Source organism: Pipistrellus hanaki (genome assembly GCF_964339955.1).
Source record: "Pipistrellus hanaki genome assembly, chromosome: 10".
Lineage (NCBI taxonomy): Eukaryota > Metazoa > Chordata > Mammalia > Chiroptera > Vespertilionidae > Pipistrellus > Pipistrellus hanaki.
Window position 1 is genome coordinate 56,280,339 of NC_140512.1, and position 24,702 is coordinate 56,305,040.

Genomic DNA, 24,702 nt, shown 5'->3' on the forward strand with positions numbered 1-24,702 from the left:
TAGGTCATTGCAGAATGAGGAGTGGCCAATAACTGGTCCTTTATTTTGTCTGGATGGAGGTTTTTGTTTACTTATCAGGTCTCTCCCTTCTGCTTCCTTTTCTGTAAGGCTGGCATGTTGGTTGGACCATATAAGAAATCTGAAGGAAAAAGCTTTTTCCCTGAGGAGAGAATGGTAGATACCTTAGAATCAAAGAAACTTCTATACTGAAGGGACTACAAGACCTTGCATTCTACAACCAGATTCAGCTGTCTATTACCTTTCTTTCACTTGAAAAAATTATGGGACTAGTACATAATAATGAGAGAACATTAATAAAAAATATACCCAGAAGAGTATTGTATAGAAAGTAAAAGTTCCTCATCAATCCCTCAAGGTCCCCCAAAGTAATCACTGCTGTTTCTTTTGTATCTTTCCTGAAAGTTTCCATGTATATATAAGCATGTATATCTGTTCTTAGAAACAAACAGTGAGTCTCCCTTATACCCAGGTTCTTAGCCACGTAGGATCCCTCCCCAGAGACAGCCAATGTTATGTTTCTGGCATATCTAAAGGTTATGGGTAAAAACATACACATATACAATATAGTGTATATTATATGTGTGAATGTGTTATTTTTTTTCAAGTGTTCTATGTTTTATATTTCTAAAAAGTTTACATTTTCAGAGCAGCATTTGGGACTCTATTTTTTATCCCATATCTTTACCACATTAGGTTTTATCTATCTTTTTGTTTTTTTCTGATCTGTTGGTAAAAAAATGTATCTAATTTCTTGTGCTGTTTTTCTTTAATCATGAATGAGCTTGACAATCTTTTCATATATATATTTGCATATCCTTTGTTCATTTTAAATTGATGTTTTTCCTTACTGAATTATGCAATATCTTTATATATTTAAGAAGTTAGCTCTTTGTTGTATGGCTTACATTAGTATTTTTCAGGTTGTTGTGTTTTTTGTTTTTGTTTTTTTACTTTAGATGTACAAGTCTCAAAGAAAAAGAAGAGGAAATTACCCTCTGATGTGAATGAAGGGAAAACTGTTTTTATAAGGTATGCCTTTTTACTTTAAGAACTGCTCTATTTGTGTTGCCATCATAGGTTTCTCTTACCTTCCTCCCTCCCTTCCTTTTCTCTTCTCCTTTTCCCCCCCTCTTTGCTTTCTTGTACTAGTTCTAGTAACTAGACCAGAAGTTTGATGCCTCTAAGATCATTAGCACATCTGGCTCTAGGAGAATAGCAAACAATGAGAAACATAGAATAAGAACCATATATAGAAGTATTTATGCAGGGGTTATGTCCTGAGCAGACACAGAGCATTGCAGGGGTTATCATGTATTTTCCTTGTATTCTTTTTATTTTTATAATCCCCGCTTCCCCCTCCCCCCATTGATTTCAGGAAGGAAGGGAGAGGGAGAGAGAGATAGAAACAGCAGTGATGAGAGAGAATCATTGATTGGCTACTTCCTGCATGCTCCCACTAGGGATTGAACCCACAATGCAGTCATATGACCTTGACCGGAGTTGAAGCCGGGACCCTCCAGGCTTCAGGTCGACACTCTATCCACCAAGCCAAACCAGCTAGGGCCTATTTAGATTTCATTCTTTGTAATTGGGGTGGCATCATTTGGAATAAATCAATTCTTCAATCATGAGAGACATCCTACTTGTTTTAGTGTTTTTGTTTTTTAATATATTTTTATTGATTTCAGAGAGGAAGGAAGAGGGAGAGAGAAATAGAAACATCAATGACAAGAGAGAATCATTGATTGGCTGCCTTCTGCATGCCCCCTTCTGGGGATCGAGCCCAAAACCTGGGCATGTGCCCAAACTGGGAACCAAACTATGACCTCCTTGTTCATAGGTCAGTGCTCAGCCAGTGAGCCACACCAGCAGGGCACTGCTGGCCTTTCTTTTAAGGGGAGTGCTAGAGAGTGGTGACACCACTTATCTCACACAATTTCTCTCTTCAAGCCTAACTTTCCCAGCTGGACTCAAGAATCTAGGATTTATTTATCTTCTATAATTGAAACTTTGTAGCCTTGAGTGGAGGCCAGAGCCGGCCAGGGCAGGTGGGAAGCTTGGCTTCCTCCATTGTGGGGACAACACAAGCCTCCTGCTTGCTCCAGCTCCATGGCTGGCCGCCATCTTGATTGGGTTAATTTACAGACTTGCTCCTGACTGGCTGGTGGGTGTGGCTTGGTATAGCAGAGTGATGGTTAATTTGCATGTTTCTCTTTTATTCGTGTAGATGTATATTTTATCCTCTTGCACAGTCTTCTGAGATTGTTTTTATTATATAAGTAATTTATGTTTAGTGTAGGAAATTTAGGAAATAAATGTGTAGAAAGACACAAAAACATTAACCTTAATCTCTACTCAGAGAACACCCACACACATGCCCTCATCATCATAAATATTTACAAAGATGAATTTAGCCTATGCATGCTGTGCTATAACGCATTTTTTTCTTTGCAGCATGTCTCTCCGTAACTTCTTTTTACTGTGTTACATGGAATTGCCATATAAATAATTTTGTACTTTCAGAGGATTTTAACAGGAAGGAGGAAACATTACATTTAGAAGCCTGTGATCTCAATACCAAGGGTACTGTTCTTTATACATCATTTAAATTAACAAAGAACTTAGGAAGGTAAAGTGATGAAAGAAAGAAAATTATGTACATGATAAGGCATATTAGAAGAAGTAATGTAGCTAGGATATGTCTTATTGCAGAACTTTTTAAAAATATTTACTTAATTTTTTTAATGATTTCAGAGAGAGGGAGAGAGGGCTAGAAACATCAGTGGTGAGAAAGAATCATTGATTGGCTATTTTCTGCACGCCTCCTCCTGGGGATTGAGCCCGAAACCTGGTTATGTGCCTTGAACGGGAATGGAACTGTGTCTAGTTCATGGGTTGATGCTCAACCACTGTACCATACCTGCTGGGCCAGAACATTTTTTTTCTAATCTCAGTTACTGCATAAGATCGAATCATTTATGGGGTTGTTAACTGAGTTTAAGAGAACTAAAACTAGATATTTATTTCAAATATTTTTTATTGCTCTTTTAGAGAGGGGGAGAGAGAAAACATTGATGTGAGAGTGGAACATTGATCAGCTGTCTCTTGCATGCCACCTACTGGGAATTGATCCCTAAACCAGTGTATGTGCCCTGACCAGGAGTCAAACCAGAAACCTTTGCAGTGCATAGATAATGTCCAACCATCTGAGCTACACCAACCAGGGTCAAAATTGTAGATATTTATTTGGGACTTTTTCTTACCCTTGGAAGGTTGTGTATAGCTGGGGAAATGAGGACTCTACACTATGTTGAAATATAGTAGAACAAAATCTCCTTCCAACATTTTTTAATCCCATGGAGAGAAATACGTAGTTTTGTTTTTTGCACTTAGTCACAAAACTTTGCCATGTTTGTTTTTGAGTTATTTGGAAGGATTTTTTTTTTTTTTTATAAAAATTTTCTTAAATCTTTTTTTACTTTTTCATTAACAGTTAACATTCACTATTATATTACAGGTAATTTCAAGTGTATAGTATAATGATTAGATAATTATGTAATTTACAAAGTTATCCTCCACATAAGTCTAGTCCCCACCTGGCACCATAAATAGTTACTATAATATTACTTATATTTATTTACTTTTAAAAATATGTTTTTATTGATTTTGGAGAGGAAGGGGAAGGGAGAAAGCGATAGAAATATCAACAATGAGAGAGAATCATTGATTGGCTGCCTCCTGCATGCCCTCTACTGGGGATAGAGCCTGCAACCTGGGCATATGCCCTTGACCCAAATAGAACCTGGGACCCTTTAATTTGCAGACTGATGCTCTATCCGCTGAGCCAAACTGGTTAGGGCTTACAATATTATTAACTATATTCCCTATGCTGTACTTTACATCCCTATGACTGTTTTGTAACAACCAATTTGTACTCTCTAATCTCTTCACTTGAAGGATTTTCTGACTTCTATAAAATTTTAACTGAAACCGAGATTTCATAGCAACACTGAGAAGAAAATGGCTAATGAGAGAGACACACACATTTGAATATTTTGTTTGTAATCAGGGAAAGTAATTTTGGCCAATTTAAGTGAAAAAGCAGGTTTATTGGATAAATGTTAGGTTGGCCTACTACCCTGTTTCCCCGAAAATAAGACAATGTGTTATATTAATTTTTTCTCCCAAAGTTGTGCTAGGTCTTATTTTCAGGGGATGTCTTATCTTTCCATGCGCTAGGTCTTATTTTTGGAGGATATCTTATTTTCCGGGAAACATGGTAGAATCGTAGTTGTCAAAGAGCAAACCTTAAGAATGGGATGAAACTCTGGACAGTTCTGGGACCTCAACTGCATGGTCTTTTCTATGAGGACGCCCCACTGGTTTTTTTTTAACTTCTTTTAAAGAATATATATTTTTACTGATTTCAGAGAGGAAGGGAGAGCGGGAGAGAGAAAGAGAGAGAAACATCAATGATGAGAGAGAGTCATTAATTGGCTGCCTCCTGCACAATCCCTATTGGGGATTGAGCCTGCGAGCAGGAATTGAACCCAAGACCCTTCAGTCCATAGGCCAACACTCTATCCACTGAGCCAAACCGGCTAGGGCTATTTTTTTTAACTTCTGAAGGTATAACAAATTCTGTAGAATGTATTAATGTAAATGCACAACCCAGTGAAATGTTTCATATTTCTATACAAGGTGTAGCAAAACATGTATATGCTCATATACATTTACATATGCATATTACATATATGAATGTATACATATATCCATGTAACCACCACCCAGATCAAGACATAAGCTTCCCTTGGGTGGGACACTGCTGTTTTGAAGTGAATCTGCATCTATAACTTCTGGTCTTTGTATAACTGTTCAAGTTTTAAATTCCTGGAGAGAGAATCTGATTCTCAGAGGAAGGTCAAGGGACAGAGTCATACATCAGAAACCTGGCCATTGGAAACCTCCCCTTTGGTGCTTTTCCTGAATGAGGCAGGGTGGTCTTGAGCAAGGGAACCACTCCAGTTGGTGTCTAACTCGCTCATTTTGTACAAAGAACATGGGATCTTTGTAATTGACCTTTCTTGTGACTTAATTGTCTTCCATAGAAACCTGTCCTTTGACTCAGAGGAAGAAGATCTTGGGGAGCTCCTCCAGCAATTTGGAGATCTTAAATATGTCCGCATTGTCTTACATCCAGACACAGAGCATTCTAAAGGTATTTGTTGTCGGCTCGTCAGGACCTAGAAGAGAGAAACTGGTGCCATGGGCACTGAAGGGTTCACATTCAGCCCAAGTTTCTGTGGTCCATAGAAGCATCAAAGGCATTCTGAGGTTGTCTTCTATGAGGTCAAATTCATGCAGCATATTTCATGCAGCTGCCAGCCATAATTTTGTCTAAGCTTTTAAGCCCTCAGTTATTTACTTTAGGGTAATGAATTCCATTTGTTGTTCTTTGAATTTCAAATGTGATAACATCTCATGGGTATTAATTATTCCACATTGCTTGGCATAACTGGGATCTTTTTAGTCGCGTTTCTCACAGATGAAAGATGATAGAAACTTTGTCGCAGTGGTAGCAGTCAGAAAGAAAACTGTGTAAGAGGGGGTTCTGCCTTAGATTATTTTTTCCTAAAACTATTTCTTTGAGCTTTCAGGGTTGACCATCCTCATTTCAATATATTACTTTTCATAATCTTTGATTTCATCAACTGCAGTCATTCTCTTAAAGCAATGAATTCTTTTTTTATGTGTTTGTTGTTGTTGTTACTCCTTATTCAAGGATATTTTCTCATTGATTTTTTAAAATTATTTTTATTGATTTCATAGAGAAAGGGAGAGGGAGAGAGAGAAACATAAGTGATGAGAGAGAATTATTGATTGGCTGCCTTCTGCATGTCTCACACTGGGGATCGAGCCCGCAACCTAGACATGTGGCGGAATTAAATCTGGGAGGCTTCAGTCCACAGGCTAACACTCTGTCCACTGAGCCAAACAGTCTAGGGCTCCATTGATTCTTAAAGAGAGTGGAAGGAAGGGGGAGAGACAGAGAGAGAGAGAGAGAAACATCGATGTGAGAGACACATGGATTGGCTGCCTCCTGCACATTCCCTGACCAGAGCCCAGGGATCGAGCTTGCAACCAAGGTACATGTCATTGACTAGATTGGAACCTTGGACCCTTCATTCTGTGGGCCAATGCTCTATCTGACTAGGGCGCTCTCTTTTTTTTCTTTTTAATCCTCACCTGAGGATATTTTTTCCATTAATTTTTAGACAGAGGAAAAGGAGGAGGGAGGAAAGAAGAGATGGGAAGAGAGAGTGAGAAAGATTGGTTGGTTGCCTTCTGCACACATCCTGAACAGGGCTGAGTATTGAGCCAAAAAACGTGGGACATGACCTTGATTGAAATTGAACCCATGACCCTTTGGTCTGAGGGCGGGTGTTCTAAACCACTGAGAAAACTGGCTAGGGCATTTAAAAAAAATATATATATATATTTATTGATTTCAGAAAAAAAGGGAGAGAGAGATAGAAACATTAATGATAAGAGAGAATCATCAATCATTCTGCATGCCTCCTATTAGGAATTGAGCCTGCAACTGGGCATGTGCCCTGACCCAGAATCAAATTGTGACCTCCTGGTTCATGCATTCTTAATTCATTCTGATTCTTGATTCCTTTACTTCCTACCAAAAGCTATGAACCATCTCCTCAGAAAAAGGCCACTTCTGAGGGTTTGTGGTCTCCCTGGAGCCTATCCATGGATTGTTAACCTACTTTTTAAATCTTCTTATGAGCATTTTTGGGTTTTACTTGGCTAAAAAAGATGTACATAAGGCCTTATGATGGAAAGAAAATGGAACTGCTTTCTGGAGATTAGGGATCTAATTCCAGCTAAACCATAGCCCAGCTGGGTGATTTTTGGCAAATCATTTAACCACTGTGGGCTTTTGTTTCCTGTCTGTAAAATTAGTGTGTTCAACTAGAGTAATCACTTAAGGTGCCTTAAGCACTGATATTCAATTATACTTCTCTATTTCCAGTATGATTTTCTAGAAATGGGCAACTGGAATTGCATAGAATGTTTCAAGTATGGTAGGCTATTGCTTTAGTGTGATGTCTTTTGTCCCTTTTTTGAGTGTGTGCTGTTTTGGGTTAATATTTTCAGAATGTAGTCTATAGTTGACTTGCTTCAATCTCTTCCTTGGTCTGTTAATTTTAGTTAAGAGTTAATGATCTTAAGTATAGTTTTCATTATTTTTTCTTAATGCATGTCTTTTCCCTAGCTCATAATTAAATTTTTCTGGCACTTTTTCTGCCTACTCACTCATACAACTTTGGCTTCCTCCTCTAGTTTATCCCTGTCAGCAAGCCATTTCACTGCCTGAAAGAGCTGAATATTATCTGCAGACTTTTAGGGAAGTATTAAGACTGAATTCAGTACTGTCCCTGGAAATTCCAATGATAAAATCCCTACCCTTTCAAAGAGAAATACCCATTTTTTTCATATTGGATAAATAGAATAATCTGCCTGTTAGAGACATTTTCTCCCCATATTTCGGTTTTGTTTGTTTCTTCATATGGTAGGCATTATGGTAGGTGCCAGGCATTATGGTAGGTGCTAGGGATATGGGAACAGCCAAGAAACTGGCCATTATTCCGGAAGCACTTAGTCTTTCTGTGAAGATGCCATCTGCATGGTGCTGTAAATAGAGATGTGAGTGAAGGACTGGCAGGGTGGGACACTTGGCTGTGCCTGGAGGAGGCAGGAAAGATCTCACTAGATGGGTTGGCCTGCCCCTGTGTTCTTTCACTGAGTCTGCTGCCATTCATTCATTTTTAAAAAATTTATTAATTAAATTGATTGGGGAGACATGGTCAACACGAACACATAGGTTTCAGGTGTGGGTTTCTGTGTTACAAGATCTGTATATTGCACCGTGTGCCCACACCCAAAGTAAAATCTTCTGTCTCCTTCCATTAGGACCTCCTCCTCTCACCTACGAGTGAAATCATCTGGCTTTTTCTGACTGACTTATTTCATTTAGCATGGTGTTCTCAAGGTCCATCCATGTTGTTGTAACTGGCGCTATTTCACCCTTTCTTACGCCATTCATTATTATAGGTGACAAAACATCACTCCCCCAGTGCAGAATACTAACAGAATATTATGAAACGTATTTTAAAAAGGTGGTGGTTTTTTAAATATCAATGACAGAAATTAGGATGGGCTAATAGTCCCTGCGGCTAACCAGTGAGAGGGGTACCTGTGGAAATATTGGACTGTGAGTTGAGAATTGAGCTCACGGATTTCGGGTTCACTGCCATATTCATTTGATAGAGGCCTGGGCCTTTTACTCCACGAGGCAGGTGCTCCCATGTCTAATGCCTCCCAAGAAACAATGATGACAGTGAGACCTGTAATTAATTTCAGGGTTAAGTGGTTGCTGCCTCATTTTTTTTAAATCTTCTAATAGGCATGTAGTAAGCGATGCTGAATAAAATGGTAGGCTGGAATTTCTTGTGGATATTTGTTACTAAGCAGAGGGATGATAAGACTAAAGTTCTAGGAGTGTTGGAAAAGATGAAGGAAGTAGTAATAAATTTTGTTGTGAGCAGTTGTGCTATTTTATCAGTGCCTGACAGTGCCTGTCTCAACAGCATTCAACAAAAGGATGTTACCACCTCTTCCACTTGTATCAGCCTCCCACCATTTGTGTGTTGTCTTTGGCTTCCTGGTGGGCCATGGGAGTTTAGCATTCTCACCTGAATTTTGTCTCTGTACAGGTTGTGCATTTGCTCAGTTCATGACTCAAGAAGCAGCTCAGAAATGCCTTGCAGCTGCTTCTGCAGAGACGGAGGTAAGGAAGACATTTCCTTTACCCTGTAACCCAGGCGTAGTGGCTCCTACGGGCAATACCTGCTGTTTACGCAAAGCATTGTTGTTATTATGTTGTCAGTAATGTAATAATAATAAAGCTTACAGTTATTGGGCACTTAGTGTCTCATAGGCATGCTCATTAGATAGGCAAATGCATTGTCTTATTTAGTCCTTACGTCAGCCCTATAGGGTTATATGAGGTTAGAATAATTATTATTCCTATTTTATAGATGAGAACAGATAGAAAGATGTACCTGCTATTTATTGATCACTGTCTATATGTCAGCCTCTATCCTAAGCTGATGACATGAAAGACTGGAACAGGACAGGATTGGGCCATCTGTGAAGGGTCGTAAATGTTTAAGAAAGTGTGTGGATGATGGAGAATTTTTCTGTGTATTCCATAACAGAATATAAGTTGTTTTGAGATACTTATCTTGTATTGCTATTGTCTGTTAAATTTTCTTGAGTAAAGATAACACTACCATTTCATTAACTTTCTTTAGATTACTAAAAATTTGCCTATTTACAGATCCGTTTCCTCAGTTTGGGCTACTTTGGGCCTATTCATCTCCCATAAAATAAATTATTTAGTCCTGACTGCCTTAAATACACACATGGTCTTTTGCACAGCTGTAGTAAATACTGTTAGCTGGGCCACAGTATCTTGGGGTTGGGTTCCATGGCTTAATTGGGGCCTACTGTTTTTCTTTCCTTGCTGTTCCTTGTCAGTTGCTTAGTTTTTACTTTTAAGAGACAGGGTTGCAATCTGTTACAGGGTGGCGGGCTGAAATTGGATGGCCGGCAACTCAAGGTTGACTTGGCAGTGACCCGTGATGAGGCTGCAAAGCTCCGGACAAAGAAGGTGAAGAAGCCAACCGGAACCCGGAACCTCTATCTGGCCCGAGAAGGCTGTGAGTAGTGGATGGGAGACGTAAACCAGGCCTCTGAGAAGCTGGCCCTGTGCTGTGACAGTGACCCAGCAATGTTTATGTTTGGGGGCATGTTTCCATTAAAACCCCAATGTCCTCAATAGCAGTGTATTATTATTATTATTTTAATGTTAATGTTTTTTTGTTTCTGTTTTAAAATTTAATTTTATTTTAAAGAGGGAGAAAGGGAGAAAGAAAAAGAGAAACATTGATGTAAGAGAGATACATCTTTAAGTTGCCTCCTGTACACATCCTGATGGGATTAAATCTGCAACCTAGATATGTGTCCTAACCAGGAATTGAACCTGCGACCTTCCCATGCATGGGATGATGCTCCAACCAACTTAGCCACACTGGCCAGGGCAGTAGTGTTATATTATTATTTCACTTTAGTAGTTATGGCTTTCTGTTTGGAAACTTTCACCCAACTTGTAGATGAGCCAGTCTCTTCTTTTCTGCCTGCTAGCTTTTAGACCTTTTCATCAGATTGGCAGGGCAAAGAGGGAGGAAAAACTCAAATTACCTTTGCTTCTTGTCATCATTTCTTTTTTAAAAATATTTTTATTGATTTCGGAGAGAAAGGGAGGGGGAGAGAGAGACAGAAACATCAGTGAAGAGATAGAATCACTGATCAGCTGTCTCCTGCGCACCCCACACTGGGGATCAAGCCCACAACCTGGGCATGTGTCCTGACTGGGAATAGAACTGTGATCTCCTGGTTCATAGGTAGGTGCTGAACCACGGAGTCACGCTGGCTGGGCGATTTATAATAAGTGGTTTTCTGAAGGAGTGAAAATTATGACTAAAATTACTCTTTGGATTTAAAATGTGTAGAGTGCCCTTCTCTTAAAAAGATAATCAGAGCCCAAGCTGGTTTGGCTTTTGGATAGAGCAGGGGTCTTCAAACTACGGCCCACGGACCACATGCAGCCCCCAGGGGAGTCTGATCCTGCCCGCCAGGTTTTCTGGGCAGTGAGCGCAGCCAAGGTGTTACAGTAGAAATTAGTAGTTCATATAGTCCGGCCCTCCAGCTCTCTGAGGGACCGTGATCTGACCCCCACTTTAAAAAGTTTGAGGACCCCTGGGATAGAGTGTTGGCCTGTGGACTGAAGGGTTCTGGGTTCAATTCCGGTCATGGGCATATGCCCGGGTTGTGTGCTCGATCCTCAGTAGGGGACATGAACGAGGCAGCCAATCAATGATTCTCTCTTGTCATTGATGTTCTATCTTTCTCTCTCCTTTCCTCTCTGAAATTAAAGAAAAATAATCAGAAATTAGCTTTAATTAAAAAAAGAGAATCTCTCCCTCTAGGTCATACAGTATTTGTCAGCCCACCTGCTGCACAACTGCCCAGTGTGGACTGGTAATGGTGGGTCATTAGCGTTTGATACTAGGCCTCTATATGGTGATTTGGCTGTTTTCTGGGCTGGCTTATTTCACCACTTAGTAATGATCCCCTAGTACATGAACAGTGAAATTCCAAGGGCCAGGGTACAGGTGGAGCAGTTTGCATCCAAATGCCTAAAATGTACTTATTTTCAGAACTTCCTTTAGGTTTTACCAGCTGGTATTGGGCATGTAGGGGAGGGAAGGAGAAGAGGAACGAAATTACAAACTATTCAGAGCAGTAGTCACCAACCAGTGGTCCGCGAGGTCCGAAAGGTTGGCGATCGCTGGTTCAGAGTATTAGTCCTTGAGAGCAGCTCTGAGCTAAAAAGTTAGCCCTGTAGCCTATTTCTGGTCCTACCCAAATGCCTGTATGTCCTGGCCAGCAAAGTCCTCTGGGCCCTGTACGAAGAGCTTGCATCATTCAAATCACATTCCTCTTGTTGCTCAGTGAAAATTCCCTTGCTGATGTCTTGGCCTTTTTCCCTCTTTCTGCAGTGATTCGTGCTGGGACGAAGGCTGCAGAGGGTGTGAGCGCTGCTGATATGGCCAAAAGAGAACGGGTGAGTAGGTTAGGTACCACCCTTCAGGATCTGCGTGACTTATAAATCAATAAGTAATAATTATTGAATGGTAGAGGTGTTCATCCAAGAGCCAAGTTTTGGTAACAGGCCTTACTTACACTGTTGTTAGAGAGAAAAAAGCACGCAGGTGAAACAGCAAATAACCCAAAGTTATCATAACATTAGCTCACCAGTATATGCCATTAGAAGAACTGAATCTTATTCTTACTGTCCTAATGCTCAGCAGTAATGTCTGCTGAAGAGTATGCTTAGAGATCATGTAGCAGACACTTAGAGGCTGGGCTATGTATAATTAGGTGTCGGCGTAAGAAAGGAAGTTCAGAGTAGGCTGGATTCCATAGGGAAGAAGGTAGATGTGGATCTTGAGTAGTTAAGATGTCCATTTTGGGGAAGAGGAGGAGGTCTCCAGATTATACAATCATTTTTGGAAAGCTCCATGTTATGAGAGTTTCTATTGTTGACTGATGCCCTTAAATTCCTCTGCTGCTTGGTAATGTTAGTTCCCAGTATCTTTTACTTTTGCCCACATAGCTTACTTTCAGAGAGCTAAGCCAACCTAGAATTAGCTGTGGAACCTGAAAGTGCAGAAGATGGTGGACAGAGATGAGAATATAACGACAGTGTCTTTTTTGTAATTTCCTAATTTCCTAGATTAATTTTGTAATCTAGACTAGTGTTCTCAACCTTTTTTCTTACCGAGCATCCAGAAACGATGGTATTTTAGGGGCACTGTATACCTTTTTCTGATCACATTGCAATAGTGACACATTTAATTTTCTCTTAGATGAGTTTTTCTAGCAAAAAGCTCATAGATTATATGCATTATAATTCACAGCAGGCACAGCTTTTCCTGGAAGAAAAATCAGACTGTTGAACTTAGGCCTCTTCAGATATCCCTTTACTGTTCATTTCCAGAGCATCCATTTATTTTGTGATTTGTTAGTACCTTTGGCAAATAAGGAGCGGCAGGAATGAGAAAACTTAATGAAAGAAAAAAATGTGATTTGAATCTTTTTTCTACTAATTTTTCTAATTTTAAAAACAAATCAGGAGGAGAATGTCATCTTTCATCTTGGAGACAGGCTGCTCTGGGTCGGTGTTTTGTGCAAACAGTAGAGGCTGATGCTCTAAAAGCAGATTTGTTTCTGTGGTCATGGGCATTCCTTTGCCTAAGGGTGGCAGGGTAGAGACAAGACAGCATTCTCTCAAGCATTCTTTAAAGAAATTCTATTTCCTTTTGGAAAGGCTAGATAGTTTGAGTTGGTGGGTAGATCAGGACTGGGCATAAATGTTAACTACAGTATTATTTATTATTTACTCTGGGCCAAGTTTTAGGTCAGGATTTTATGTATATCTCCCCATTTTGGCCTAGCATCACTGCTGAGAAATTGACATTGTACTAGTATTTTGATCTACAGTTGAACTTTGTAGGTGAAAAAATTGTAGCTTAAAAAATTTCATTTCTCCAGTTAACTTCTCCAGTTAGGGCTGATTTCGAATTCAGTCTGATGCCATCCATGGCTGTCCCACATGCCCACCGTCTTGCCTGCTGATCCTTTCTTTCCCTGTGCTGGGGTCGTACGGCTGCAGGGTGGGTGATTTCCTTCCTTTTCTCTACGTGCCTAGTTTTGGATGGGGTCATGGTTCTTTCCTTTTGTAGAACTGTGAGCCTGCATTCTTAAAGGGTGGATTGGATTGTTAACAGTTTTTTGTTCTTTCAGTTTGAGCTGCTGAAGCATCAGAAACTGAAGGACCAGAATATCTTTGTCTCCCGCACCAGGCTCTGCCTGCACAATCTCCCCAAGGCAGTGGATGACAAACAGCTCAGGAAGCTGCTGCTGAATGCCACTAGAGGGGAGAAGGGAGTGCGCATCAAGGAGGTGAGAGTTGGCCCTGCCCATTCAGAACTTTGGTCCTGGGTCAGATCGAGCATTTATTTTCAGGCTGTGGTATTAGCAGATTGACAGATTTTCTTCTGGACACATTGTCAGCAGACAGGGCTGACTTTGGCAGTTTTCATGCCTTTTTCCCCCCCTTTTTTCTAAGAACTGCCTTTCACATCTGACCAGATTGCACTAGAATGGGAGGCAGTCTCTGCCCTAGTGAAGTACTTTAGCAAGCACTTCCTGAATGCCTGCTGTGTGCTCAGCATTGTGCCAGGTGCTGCAATGTTAATTTTCTTGCCGAGAAGATAATCCGTGTGCTTTGCTCTTTAGAAGAGCATTCTGCTATCCTTTAGGCTCCTAGCCTGTGGTGGGAGTGCTCAGTGCCCTGTGTGAGCACAGGGAGCTGCACAGGTCTTCAGCAGCTGTGCTAGACACACTGTTCACACCGACACGGTAGACACTGAGAACAAGCCTTTCTTTCCCGTTTGCCCCAAGCGCGCTTGCATCCCCATGTCATAGTGCTTGCTATTACACTGTCCTGTGATTGTTTATCAGTCATTTCTCCACCAGACAGCTCTTGGAGGGCAGGTGTCATCTTACTGTTTCTAGTGCTTGGCATAGCACCCGGCACATAGTAATCTACCGATCTGTATTTACTGAAAAAGTAGCAAAGCCAGTGTTATGAATCTTCTGTGCTCTGTTTCATCCCATAACTTCTCCTAATCCCTGAGAGCCTCACCAAAATGTATGGTATTGGTATTTGGGGAATTACGTGAGAATGTGAACATGCCACTCTTGGTAAAACTGTTCAAAGTGTTACTGGTATAGGGGTCAGTTGTGTAATTCCTCATATCAACATCCTCAACACTTAAGTGTCTGCACATTTAAAACCTGTCATTTAGAGAAACTTATGTGTTTTACAATATTTGCATGGTATTAAGTTTTTTCTTTAGTTTTTTCATATGTGTGAGTATAGTGTCTTAGCAAGAGAGTAAGCTTGAGGACAGGAACCCCATTTTATGGTTTTCTTGATTTCCCTATAGTACATGGCACAGAGTAGATACTGGACTTAACCAAATGAACATCCAAGTGGTCCTAATTCTAGATTTCTCCAAAGTGAGAACTACAGCTCCTACGAGTAATAGATGTGAACGATCAGTTTTCCCAAGATTCCTTGCTGTACCTCAGTGCCCAGGATGCCTGTTACATTCAGCTTAAGGATTTAGGGAAAGGCCACATCAGGGAGGATCTGAGTGCCAAGCAAAGACTGTTGAAGCTTCTTTTTGTATTTCTGAGACTGCCTGTTGGGCAGGCTTCTCCCCATGCCTGAAATGCCTTTCTAATCTAAAGCCATCAGGTCTTCTTCCTTCCCTTCTTTAGTAATTTCTTTTCTTTTTTAAAAATATATTTTTATTGATTTCAGAGAGGAAGGGAGGGAGAGAGATACAGAAACATCAATGATAAGAACCATTGATCGGCTGCCTCCTGCACGCCCCCCCACTGGGGATGAGTCATATACCCCACCACCCTGGCATATACCCTTGACTGGAATTGAACCCTTCAGTCCACAGGCTGACACTATCCACTGAGCCAAACTGGCCAAGGCAGCTCTTTCTTTTCTGAGTGGTTTCTACAATGATGAGCTCTAGCACTACATTTTATCCTGTGATAACTTAATATACAACTTCAGGTACCATAGACCTATCGACTAGTATGTATTGTTAGTAGTTATTATAATTTTTTCTTCGAGAGTTGATTTTATATGCATGCTTAGTTGTAGGTCAGTGTTGATGTCTGTAAACTCTTAGAAAGCATGAAAATATCTATTTAATTTGCTTTGTGCTCTCAGTAGCTGTATTCTAATAAAACAGACTTTCACAGTCTTATTTCATTACAACTCTTGTGGTGGTGATGTAGCTGAAGAATCTGTCCTAATAATTGAATCTGTTAAGGTCCTCATTTTGTAATTACTGATTCTTTTTCTTGTTCTACTCATAGTGCAAGGTGATGCGAGACCTTAAAGGAGTTTATGGGAAAATTAAGGGCCAGTCCCTGGGCTACGCCTTTGCAGAGTTCCAGGAGCACGAGCATGCCCTGACTGCCCTGCGCCACATCAACAACAACCCCGAAATCTATGGGCCTCAGAAGGTGAGCCTCATCCTGGGGGGAGAGCTGTTCCCCCCGTTGCAGAAAACCATCCTCTCCTTTGTGTCCAGTGCTCTCAGGCATTTGAGTGAGGGGAAAAAGTAGCAAGTCGATGGAGGCAATGAGCAGTGATTCAGGTAATAAGGAGATTGGCAGGAACTTTAAATTGTGTAGACTGCCTACACCACGCGCCCCTTACCTTTAAGTAGAGTAAGTGAGCAGCCACCTCTGACTTGCAGAAAAGAGGGCAATGGTGGGAGACAACTCAGCTCATTGCACTCAGAGCTTAAGAAATCGAATGAATGACATTCTGTCTCCTTCTGACACAGAGACCAATAGTGGAGTTCTCTTTGGAAGATCGGAGGAAGCTTAAAATAAAGGAACTGAGGATGCAGCGCAGCCAGGTACAGAACTAAAATGTTCTTTCTGTTTTCATTTATTTTTAAATTGTTGTTCATAATACATTACGTACAGCTTACTGTTTTTAAATGTACATTTCAGTTAAAACAATTTTTAAAGGCCATATTTAAATTGCTGTTTTGTTCAGTTTGTGATCTGCCTCCCTTGAAATAGGACTCTACCTCAGTAATGTCTGTAAGGGCCTTTGTTACTCTTTACTCGTAGTTCCCGAGAGCTCTCCAGGCCCCTTCCTCTGCTGGCCTGTCTGGTGAGAGCTTCACGGAAGGGAAAGGAAGGAGAGCAGAGAAACAGCCTGATATACTCCCCGTCAGCAGCTCTGTACAGTGCGTGGTGATGGTCTGTGTCAGAATTAATGGCCACAATTAAAATTGTGCATCACCTGTAGATTTCAGCATCTCTTTCACAATTCTTCTTCTCAGATGGCTCCAGAAATGGGATGCCTGATAGTTTTAGTGCTGTTTTTAATCTAGTGTGGCATAGAGGAAAGAACAGGGATTTTGGGAATGGGAACACTTATGTTCATACTCAGCCTCTGCTGCTTGCTGAGTTCCTTGGCAGGTTATTACCTCTGTCAGCTTCATTTTCTAGTTTGTGAAATGGGGTTAATGATGTCCACCGCACATGGTTGGTGAGGATTAAATGAGTTAATCCATGTAAGTTGTCTTGGATGTGCTTGGTCAGCACACAGTCAATACTCTCATACCCATCCTTCCCCCCTCCCTGCCCCGGGCACATAGGACTGGACTGTTCTTGATGCCAAAGCTCTGCAGCTGACCTCGCTATCATACCCTAGCTTGCATATATATCGGACGTTTGTAGTCTTTGTGGTGGATAGTGTGAGCATGACCAGTAGAGGAGTAGGTTCAGTGCTTAACACATGCCCTGGGTTGAAAACCTGTGATCTGGTTCTTGTTCAAGGCAACTTTTTTATTCTGGGTTTATTTCCTGCCTTAAGCCATTGTTTCAGGAGGTGATTCTAAAGCTACTTTGTGTCTCTTATCTCCATTAGGCTGTGAATCCTGAAAGGTAGACACTATTCTCCCCATCTGCATGTGCCCTTAGCACTTAGAAGCAGAGATGGCATACAGCAGCATATAATAGATCTTTGTGTATCAATGTGCCTACCTCAACTTTTAAGGTGAAAGGACAAAACAATACAACATCGATTTCATGTGAAACTTTATTTTCTTTTCCACTTTAGTGCAACATAAATATGTACCATCCTTGATGCCATAGTCCTCATAGCATCTTTTTTTAGTATCTTTTTTTAATCTTCATTTATGCCTTCTCTAATGCCTTTCCTTTAAAAAAAATATTTTTATTGATTTCATAGAAGAAGGGAGAGGGAGAGAAAGATAGAAACATCAATGGTGAGAGAGAATCATTGATCGGCTGCCTCCTGCATGCCGCACATAGGGGATCAAGTCCACACCAAGGGAATGTGCCTTGACTGGGAATTGAACTGTGACCTCCTGGTTCATAGGTTGATGCTCAACCACTGAGCCACACCGGCTGGGCTTTATTGATTTTTTAGAGAGAGAAACATCCATTAGTTGCCTTCCATATATGCCCTAACTAGGGATTGAACTCATAACCTAAGTATGTGCCCTGAGTGGCAATCGATCCCACAACCTTTTTGGTGTATGGGAATATGCTCCAACCAACGGAGCCATCCAGCCAGGGCTGTCTAAGAAAATCTTTATTTCTCTTTCACTTTTGGGGGATAATTATACTGGATACAAGAGGTTGGTGACATCTTTAACCCCCACCTACCCCCCAAAAAGGCCTTTAAATATTTTATGCTATTCTCTTCTTGTTTACATGGTTTCTGAAGAGAAATCAATGTAATACTATCTTTGTTCCTCTGTAGGTAAGAGATGCCCCCTCCTTGGCTTCTTTCAACGGTTTCCCTTTATTTTTATTTTTCTACAGTTTGATATAATATGCCTAGGTGTAAATTTTTTGGTATTTATTTTTTGTGTTTTTGGTATTTATCTGTTGTGTTATTTGTTGAGTTCCCTGGATCTGTTTAGTGTCTGTTATTTATTTCAGAAAATTCTCGGTCCTTATTACTTCAAATATTTCTTCTGTTCTTTTCTTTCTTCTTCTGGTATTCCCATTATTTCACCTTTAGTAATTCTCCCATGTTACTAGCCTTCCTGCCCTCCCCCTCCCACAATCCACCCCACTGACTTTGAAGACTTGTGCATGTACGTTCCCTCTGTTTCTGCATATGGAAAGGAAAAGATCTATTTGTGACTCCACTCAGTAACCATTTGTTACTATATTAGGGCCTGTGAACCATTTGTATTCACTCTCCTGTAGTCTCTACCTTTTGGTTGGAAGAATTCCTCTCTTCTCCAAACTCAACTAAAACTCTTCTTGAGCTGCATGTTTCCAGCACATAAGCCTCATCCAGAAACCAGATGGTGGTCTCTTGTTTTATGCAGCAAAAAATGAAATCCAAGTCCACAACTGGTGAGCCCCAACAGAAGCAACCGGAGCTGAGAGAAGACCCGCAACAGAAATCAGCTCAAAACCACTCACAGGAGCAAAACAAGGCCCCTCCAGAGCAGAAGGGGAAGGCGGGCTCTAGCTCCTGGGCAGGATTCCAGACCAAGGCTGAAGTGGAGCAGGTGGAGTTACCTGACGGGAAGAAGCGAAGAAAGGTCCTGGCGTTACCCTCACACCGAGGACCCAAAATCAGGTGAGAGGCAGAATCGTGGAGGGCTTCTGAGAGGGTTTGTGGTTGCTTAGCTCTTTTCCTCTCGTGGCTTTTGTTTGGATGTCAGGGATGTTTAGTGCTGTGCCCGTCCCAAAGCACAAGCAGAGGTGTCAGTCCTGGACCACATGGAAGCCAGAACAGGGCTGGCAGAGGGGGCCTCAGAGGCGCCTTGCAGGGCGGGCTTTCACGCCATTTCCCTCCTTTTCTGAAGAGCTTCCTCCGTCCAGATGGGCACCTGTCAGCTGAGGCCCGCTTACTTGAGGTTCCCCTGCAGTTTCTGTTTGGGGCCTCAGATTAGTGCTATGAACAAAAGTTAATCTTCAAAAAATATTTGTTAAATAAATGAAGTTTTTTTGAGATTCTCTTGAGGTTTTAAACCAAAACAAAAACCAAATGTACAAATGTTGAGCCTTAGGACATTCTGTTGCAATATCCCTTTTTAGAATGACTTGTCATGGGTTAGAAAAAGCCAATATAAGAAAAGGCATTTTATCTTCCTGGCTGAGAGAACCTCAGGAGTGCCAATTAGAGGAAGAACTCAGGGTGACCCGTGACTGTATTCTTTCAGGTTGCGGGACAAAGGCAAAGTGAAGTCTCTCCCTCCCAAAAAACCAAAGCCCCAGATAAACCAGTGGAAGCAAGAGAAGCAGAAATTACCTCCCAAGCAGGTGAGTGGGGCACGAGGCTTTGGCATGACATGCTGGGCTGGGGCTGGCAGCTGCTTTTGTACCTTGATTAGTTGAGGGGGAAAAAAAGGGGGGGGGGCCTTCTAAATTGCAACTACATGCAGGACTGCAGCTTTTTAGTGGATATTGAGGCACACAGTCCTAAAAGTGAGAATAGGAAAATAAACCCCCACATATCAGTTACTGTGCTTCAGCAGTTATCCTGTTTTACCCGTCCTCCGTACATGCTCCCTGCCCCCAGGGCATTAAAGCACACTCTGCTTCACTTGTAAAAGTGCCTCCTGGGGAAATGTATATTGCTCAAAAAATACTTCAGAATGCATCTCCAACTGATGGGACACACACACACACATACACACATATGATCACACGGAGCTATGATCACATCTAATGAGATTAACTAGAAGCCCTCAATGTCAACTAATATACAGCCCATATTAAAATGTCCCCAATTGCCTCAAAAATATTTTTTTATGGTTGGTTGGTATGAAGCAGCATTCAAGTCTACATATTACATTTGGTTTTATAACTCTAAGTTCCGCACCCCCCCCCCCCCCCCCAATAATATCCAGTCCTCCTTGTCAGCACCCTTTTTTCCCATGCTCTCAGTTTGTTGGAGAAACAAGGTCATTTGCCCTTTAGAATGTATTACATTTTAAGTTTAGCTGCTTTGCTTTCTTATGATGTCATTTAAATTGTTTGTATAACACCCCATACTGCCTATACACTGGTAGCCATATCTAGAGGCTTGATTAGATTCAAGTTCAGTTTTCTTGGCAAGAGTATGTCATAGGTAATGCTGTGTGTTTCTGTTGTGTCATATCATAAGGCATCTAATGTCTGGTTGCCTCATTTTTGGTGATGCTCAAACTCATCAGTAGGTTTAGGGATTGTCTACCTTATCCCTCCATTTGTAAAGTCCTGTACCAACCTCTCACCTGATGGTTTTAGCACCATTAAGGATTGCTGTCCAGATCCATTATTTCAACTTGGGTTGCAGAATGGTGATTTTCTAATTTTATCAATCCTTTGCTTTTTTTTTTTTTTAGTAGAATTCTAGAAAAAAGAAACTTCAACTTTTTGGTTACTATGATATACTATAGGAAAGACAGGATAAATCTTAGATATTTTTTTCTCTTTATCAGTTTTCAGAATAATGAGTTTGTGTCCTACAACCTCCTATGGAGACTAGTAAGATTTTATAGTATTATGAATTCCTGAGTTTTTATATACTTGATGTGTTTTCATCAAATGCAGCCATACCTGTTAGGCCAGCAGAAACTTTGCCAGGTTGACCCCTGAGTCCTTGTGAGATAGCCCTGTCTTTGTTATTGTCCTTGCTTTGTAGGACAATCAGATGTCCCAGCTCATCTTACATATTTCTTCCCTGGTCTTGGCATTAGCCATTTTTTCAAAGAACCCTACTTCCATTTAGGAGAGAATAGTAGTCCGAAGTGTCTGAACATTGAGGTCAAGCATTGTTTCTCCTTCCCTGCTCTCTTTCTTTTAAGGATATACGAAGCATTAGTTTCCCATCATCCTCAAAAAATCTCTTGTGTCTGGAAAGTCTCAGACCTATTCATACTGTCTTATAAAGCTGTCTCTGAACTCCAATGTGCATTGTTCTTGGTGGGGGAAAGGGCAGGGAAAGCATCCACACCTGGGCTGACTCAGCTGTGAGGAGATTCACGCGAGCATTTGGAGTGGCCTCGGGAACACCTGAGCAGTGTGTGCTTTATGCATTCCTGGTCTGATTTCGTACCAGTGGGTGATTCTTTGAGGGTTTTTCTCTGCAAGGGTCACTCTCTGGAAGTTCCTTCTTTTGGTGGACAAGATCGCTATACTTCCTTATTTTTTCTCCTGGGTGGCCTTAGGGTAAGCTGATATTTACTGCTTGAAATTGACTATCTTTTGTTTTCTTACCTTTCATTTGTAGGTGCCTAAGAAAAAAGCTAAGGGAAATAAGACAGAAATTCGCTTCAACCAGCTGGTCGAACAATATAAGCAGAAATTACTGGGATCTTCTAAAGGAGTGCCTCTCGCAAAGAGAAGCAAGTGGTTTGACAGTTGATGCCGGCGGGCTGGATAAGCGCTGGACTGTGCGTTTCTTGGTAAAGCTCCCAGGCTCCTTCCCACCGCAGTGCCGTTTACGGAGCGGAGGAACCCCCAACGCACTGCCGCTTCGTGGCGAGGCTCCCTGGGCTGTGCTCATCTGGACTCTGTGCTCATCTCTTCGCTAACCACAAAGAGAAATATCAGAACAACATCGTGATGCTTCTTGCTCATTATCCAGATTATCATGTGAAATTGTGTTTATAATTAGTATCCATTTTAACTCTGTTTCTCAAATGGAAACAATTGTAAAATGCATTCTTGAGTGCTGAATTTTTAAGATGTGTATTTTAAGTGTCTTCTGTAGATAAGATATTTTGTGACTATTTGAATAACAGACTCTTATTTCTGATATAGGTGAATCCTTTATTATTTATGAACATTTTTTATATCCCTAACTCTAATGCACTTACAGTCCTCTATACTGTAGGAATTGATTAAGAAAGAGCAGAGAAAAATGATTTCCAGCCTAATCTCTGAGGTTGGGAGAAACTTGGAAAGTAATTGAGGGCAGTGGGTCTGGCAGAGAGCAACATGTGATAATTATTTGCCAGATGAGTGGGTTGTTGCTGGTAGTCGACAAAAAATCAGTTTGCAGTTGTCCACAGACACTATCCTGGCTGGTGATAAACCTGCATTTTCTGTCATCAAACGCCTCCACCTGAGGACTTAGAGAGGAAAGGGGTGGCCGACGGAGCAGTGAGCTCAAGGCCTAGCCTCTAGTCTGACCGGCCTTTGCCTAATGGATGGCCTTGAACCAGACAGACTCGGTGAGTCTTAGTTTCTTCATCTGGGATGAGGAGTTCAACTAAAGGTTTTGTGTGATCCTTCCCAGTTCTACACTCTTTTTCTAATTCATTCTTATGCGTGTTCATATTCTTCCTCATTTTAACTTCAGTGAAGATAGAGATGACTTCCATTACTTTTCAGAATTTATGGTGTCACAAAAGCTGAAAGGGATAGTGAATATTAGAGAGTTGAGGTTCAAAAGGATCATAATAACCTGAAGGGATGAACTGAATCTGATAGGATGAAAATCACAGCGAGCATCATAAGTTCCCTCCTTGGGTCCAAAAACCTTATTGCACAAGTTCTGGTGGGAGAGTCTGAGGCAGTCGATTTTGCGCTGGAGAAACAACGTGGCTACCACGATGTAATAGGACCATTAGGCTGCGTTAGTGGAAATGGGATGTCTCCAGTGAGTTGCTAGTTCTCTGAGCGACCAGACTGCACCTGTAAGACATGTAATGATGAAGTTAGCCAAGGAAATAAAAATGTCAGATGGAAACTAAATTGATCATGAGTCGGTTGTTGTTGAAGTTGGTCATGGGTAAATAAAAGATTTGTTATACTATTATCTCTGCTTTTGTGAACATTTGAAGTTTTCCATAATAAAAAGTTAAAAGTCAGATGAGTAACTGGTACTGACCTGCTTGAGAATTCTTGCAGTGGATTAGCTGTTGGTAGAGCCTGGAAGGGTATGAGGGGCAGATGAGTAAAAATCACAAGGAATCAGGTTTGGACACAGGATCAGGAAGAATGGGGCATGAGTCCCACCTCTGGAACAGCTCAGTGTGGGCGTAGTAATCCATGATGTTGTCCAGCGGATTCCAATACCAGGTGACTGAGCTAAAGGAGGTGGTATCAGTCAACTCATTATTATTTGGCCCTAAGGTGACCCAAAATAGGTCTCACCCCAGCCCTGAGGCCCCTTTCAAGAGAAAACCTGATCATTCTCTAGGTCACGTTTCTGATTTCACAGACCCGGACCACCGGTTGGCGACCGCTGCTCTATGTAGTATCCTTTATATACTTGGTCCTCATTAAGTCTGGGCCATGGTTTAGCTCCTGTTTAAACCCTCCAGTGGTTTTCATCTCAAAAAAAAAAAAAAAAATTGAGGTGTAATTGACATACATTATTACACCCCACTACTTCTTTTATAACTGGAAGTGTGTATTTTTTTACTTCACACATTTCACTCACCACCTTCCCCCTACAACTACTAATCTGTTCTCTCTACCTATGAACTTGGGTTTTCTTGTTTGTTTCCTTAAGATTCTACATATAAGTGAGAACATGCTGAATTTGTCTTTCTCTGACTTATTTGACTTAGTAGGGTTCATCCATGTTGTCACAAATAGCAACATTTCATTCTTTTTCATGAATGAATATCATATACTAGAGGCCTGATGCAAGAGTAGTCCTTCCTTCCTTCGGCTGCTGGCACCGGCTTCCCTCGTACCTGGGACCTGGGCTTCCTTGCAGCCCCCACTTTATCCAGAAGGACATCTGGTCTAATTAGCATATTATGCTTTTATTATAGATACAGGTCACATTTCCTTTATCCATACATTTATTCTTATCTCACTGTGATTGAAATTTCAATTTCCCCCCAAAGTATGCAGTGCCCTAGGTTCTCCAGCCTCTGTCACATTCCCTACCTCATTTTCATCCACTCTTGACCTTATATTCATTTTTGGCCACACAGGCCTTCCTTCAGTTCATGTTATTTTTGCCACCTCAGAGCCTTTGTATTTGTTTTCTTGGCCTGGAGAAATATTCACTCGGATCTTTTGCTTATGGCTCAAATCTCTACTGTCTCCCAGAACTCTTCCCTGACTGACTAGCACTTTTGCCTAATGGATGGCCTTGAACCAGACAGACTCGGTGAGTCTTAGTGACTAGCACTTTTCCATCCCTCTTCTCTGTCCTACCTGCACAGAATCCTATTATCCTGCTTATTACTATCTTTCTAGCACTCCTCTCTATCTGAAACTATTTGTTTCCCCTGCTTGCTTGTTTTAGAGCCTTAAGGTTCATAAAATTGTGAGAGGAACTTAAACTCTCTTGTTCAGTCATGTAGACACAGCATGTAGAATTGAGCCTGGCACATAGATGATATTGAGTAAACATTTTTTTTT

At 41.1% G+C, this 24,702-nt stretch overlaps 1 protein-coding gene across 1 annotated transcript in view; it reads left to right on the plus strand.

Moving 5' to 3' along the window:
- Window positions 1–23,198, plus strand: part of RBM28 (RNA binding motif protein 28) — a 33,039-nt gene extending 9,841 nt beyond the window's left edge. Inside the window, exons 9-19 of the mRNA XM_084897636.1 lie at window positions 978–1,050; window positions 5,130–5,239; window positions 8,811–8,884; window positions 9,683–9,818; window positions 11,721–11,785; window positions 13,528–13,686; window positions 15,691–15,840; window positions 16,167–16,241; window positions 18,708–18,964; window positions 19,551–19,650; window positions 21,605–23,198. Of these exons, the coding sequence (XP_084753762.1) occupies window positions 978–1,050; window positions 5,130–5,239; window positions 8,811–8,884; window positions 9,683–9,818; window positions 11,721–11,785; window positions 13,528–13,686; window positions 15,691–15,840; window positions 16,167–16,241; window positions 18,708–18,964; window positions 19,551–19,650; window positions 21,605–21,739 (1,334 nt within the window). The 3' untranslated portion in view covers window positions 21,740–23,198. The remainder of the gene's footprint in view (window positions 1–977; window positions 1,051–5,129; window positions 5,240–8,810; window positions 8,885–9,682; window positions 9,819–11,720; window positions 11,786–13,527; window positions 13,687–15,690; window positions 15,841–16,166; window positions 16,242–18,707; window positions 18,965–19,550; window positions 19,651–21,604) is intronic.
- The last annotated feature ends 1,504 nt before the right edge of the window (window positions 23,199–24,702 follow it).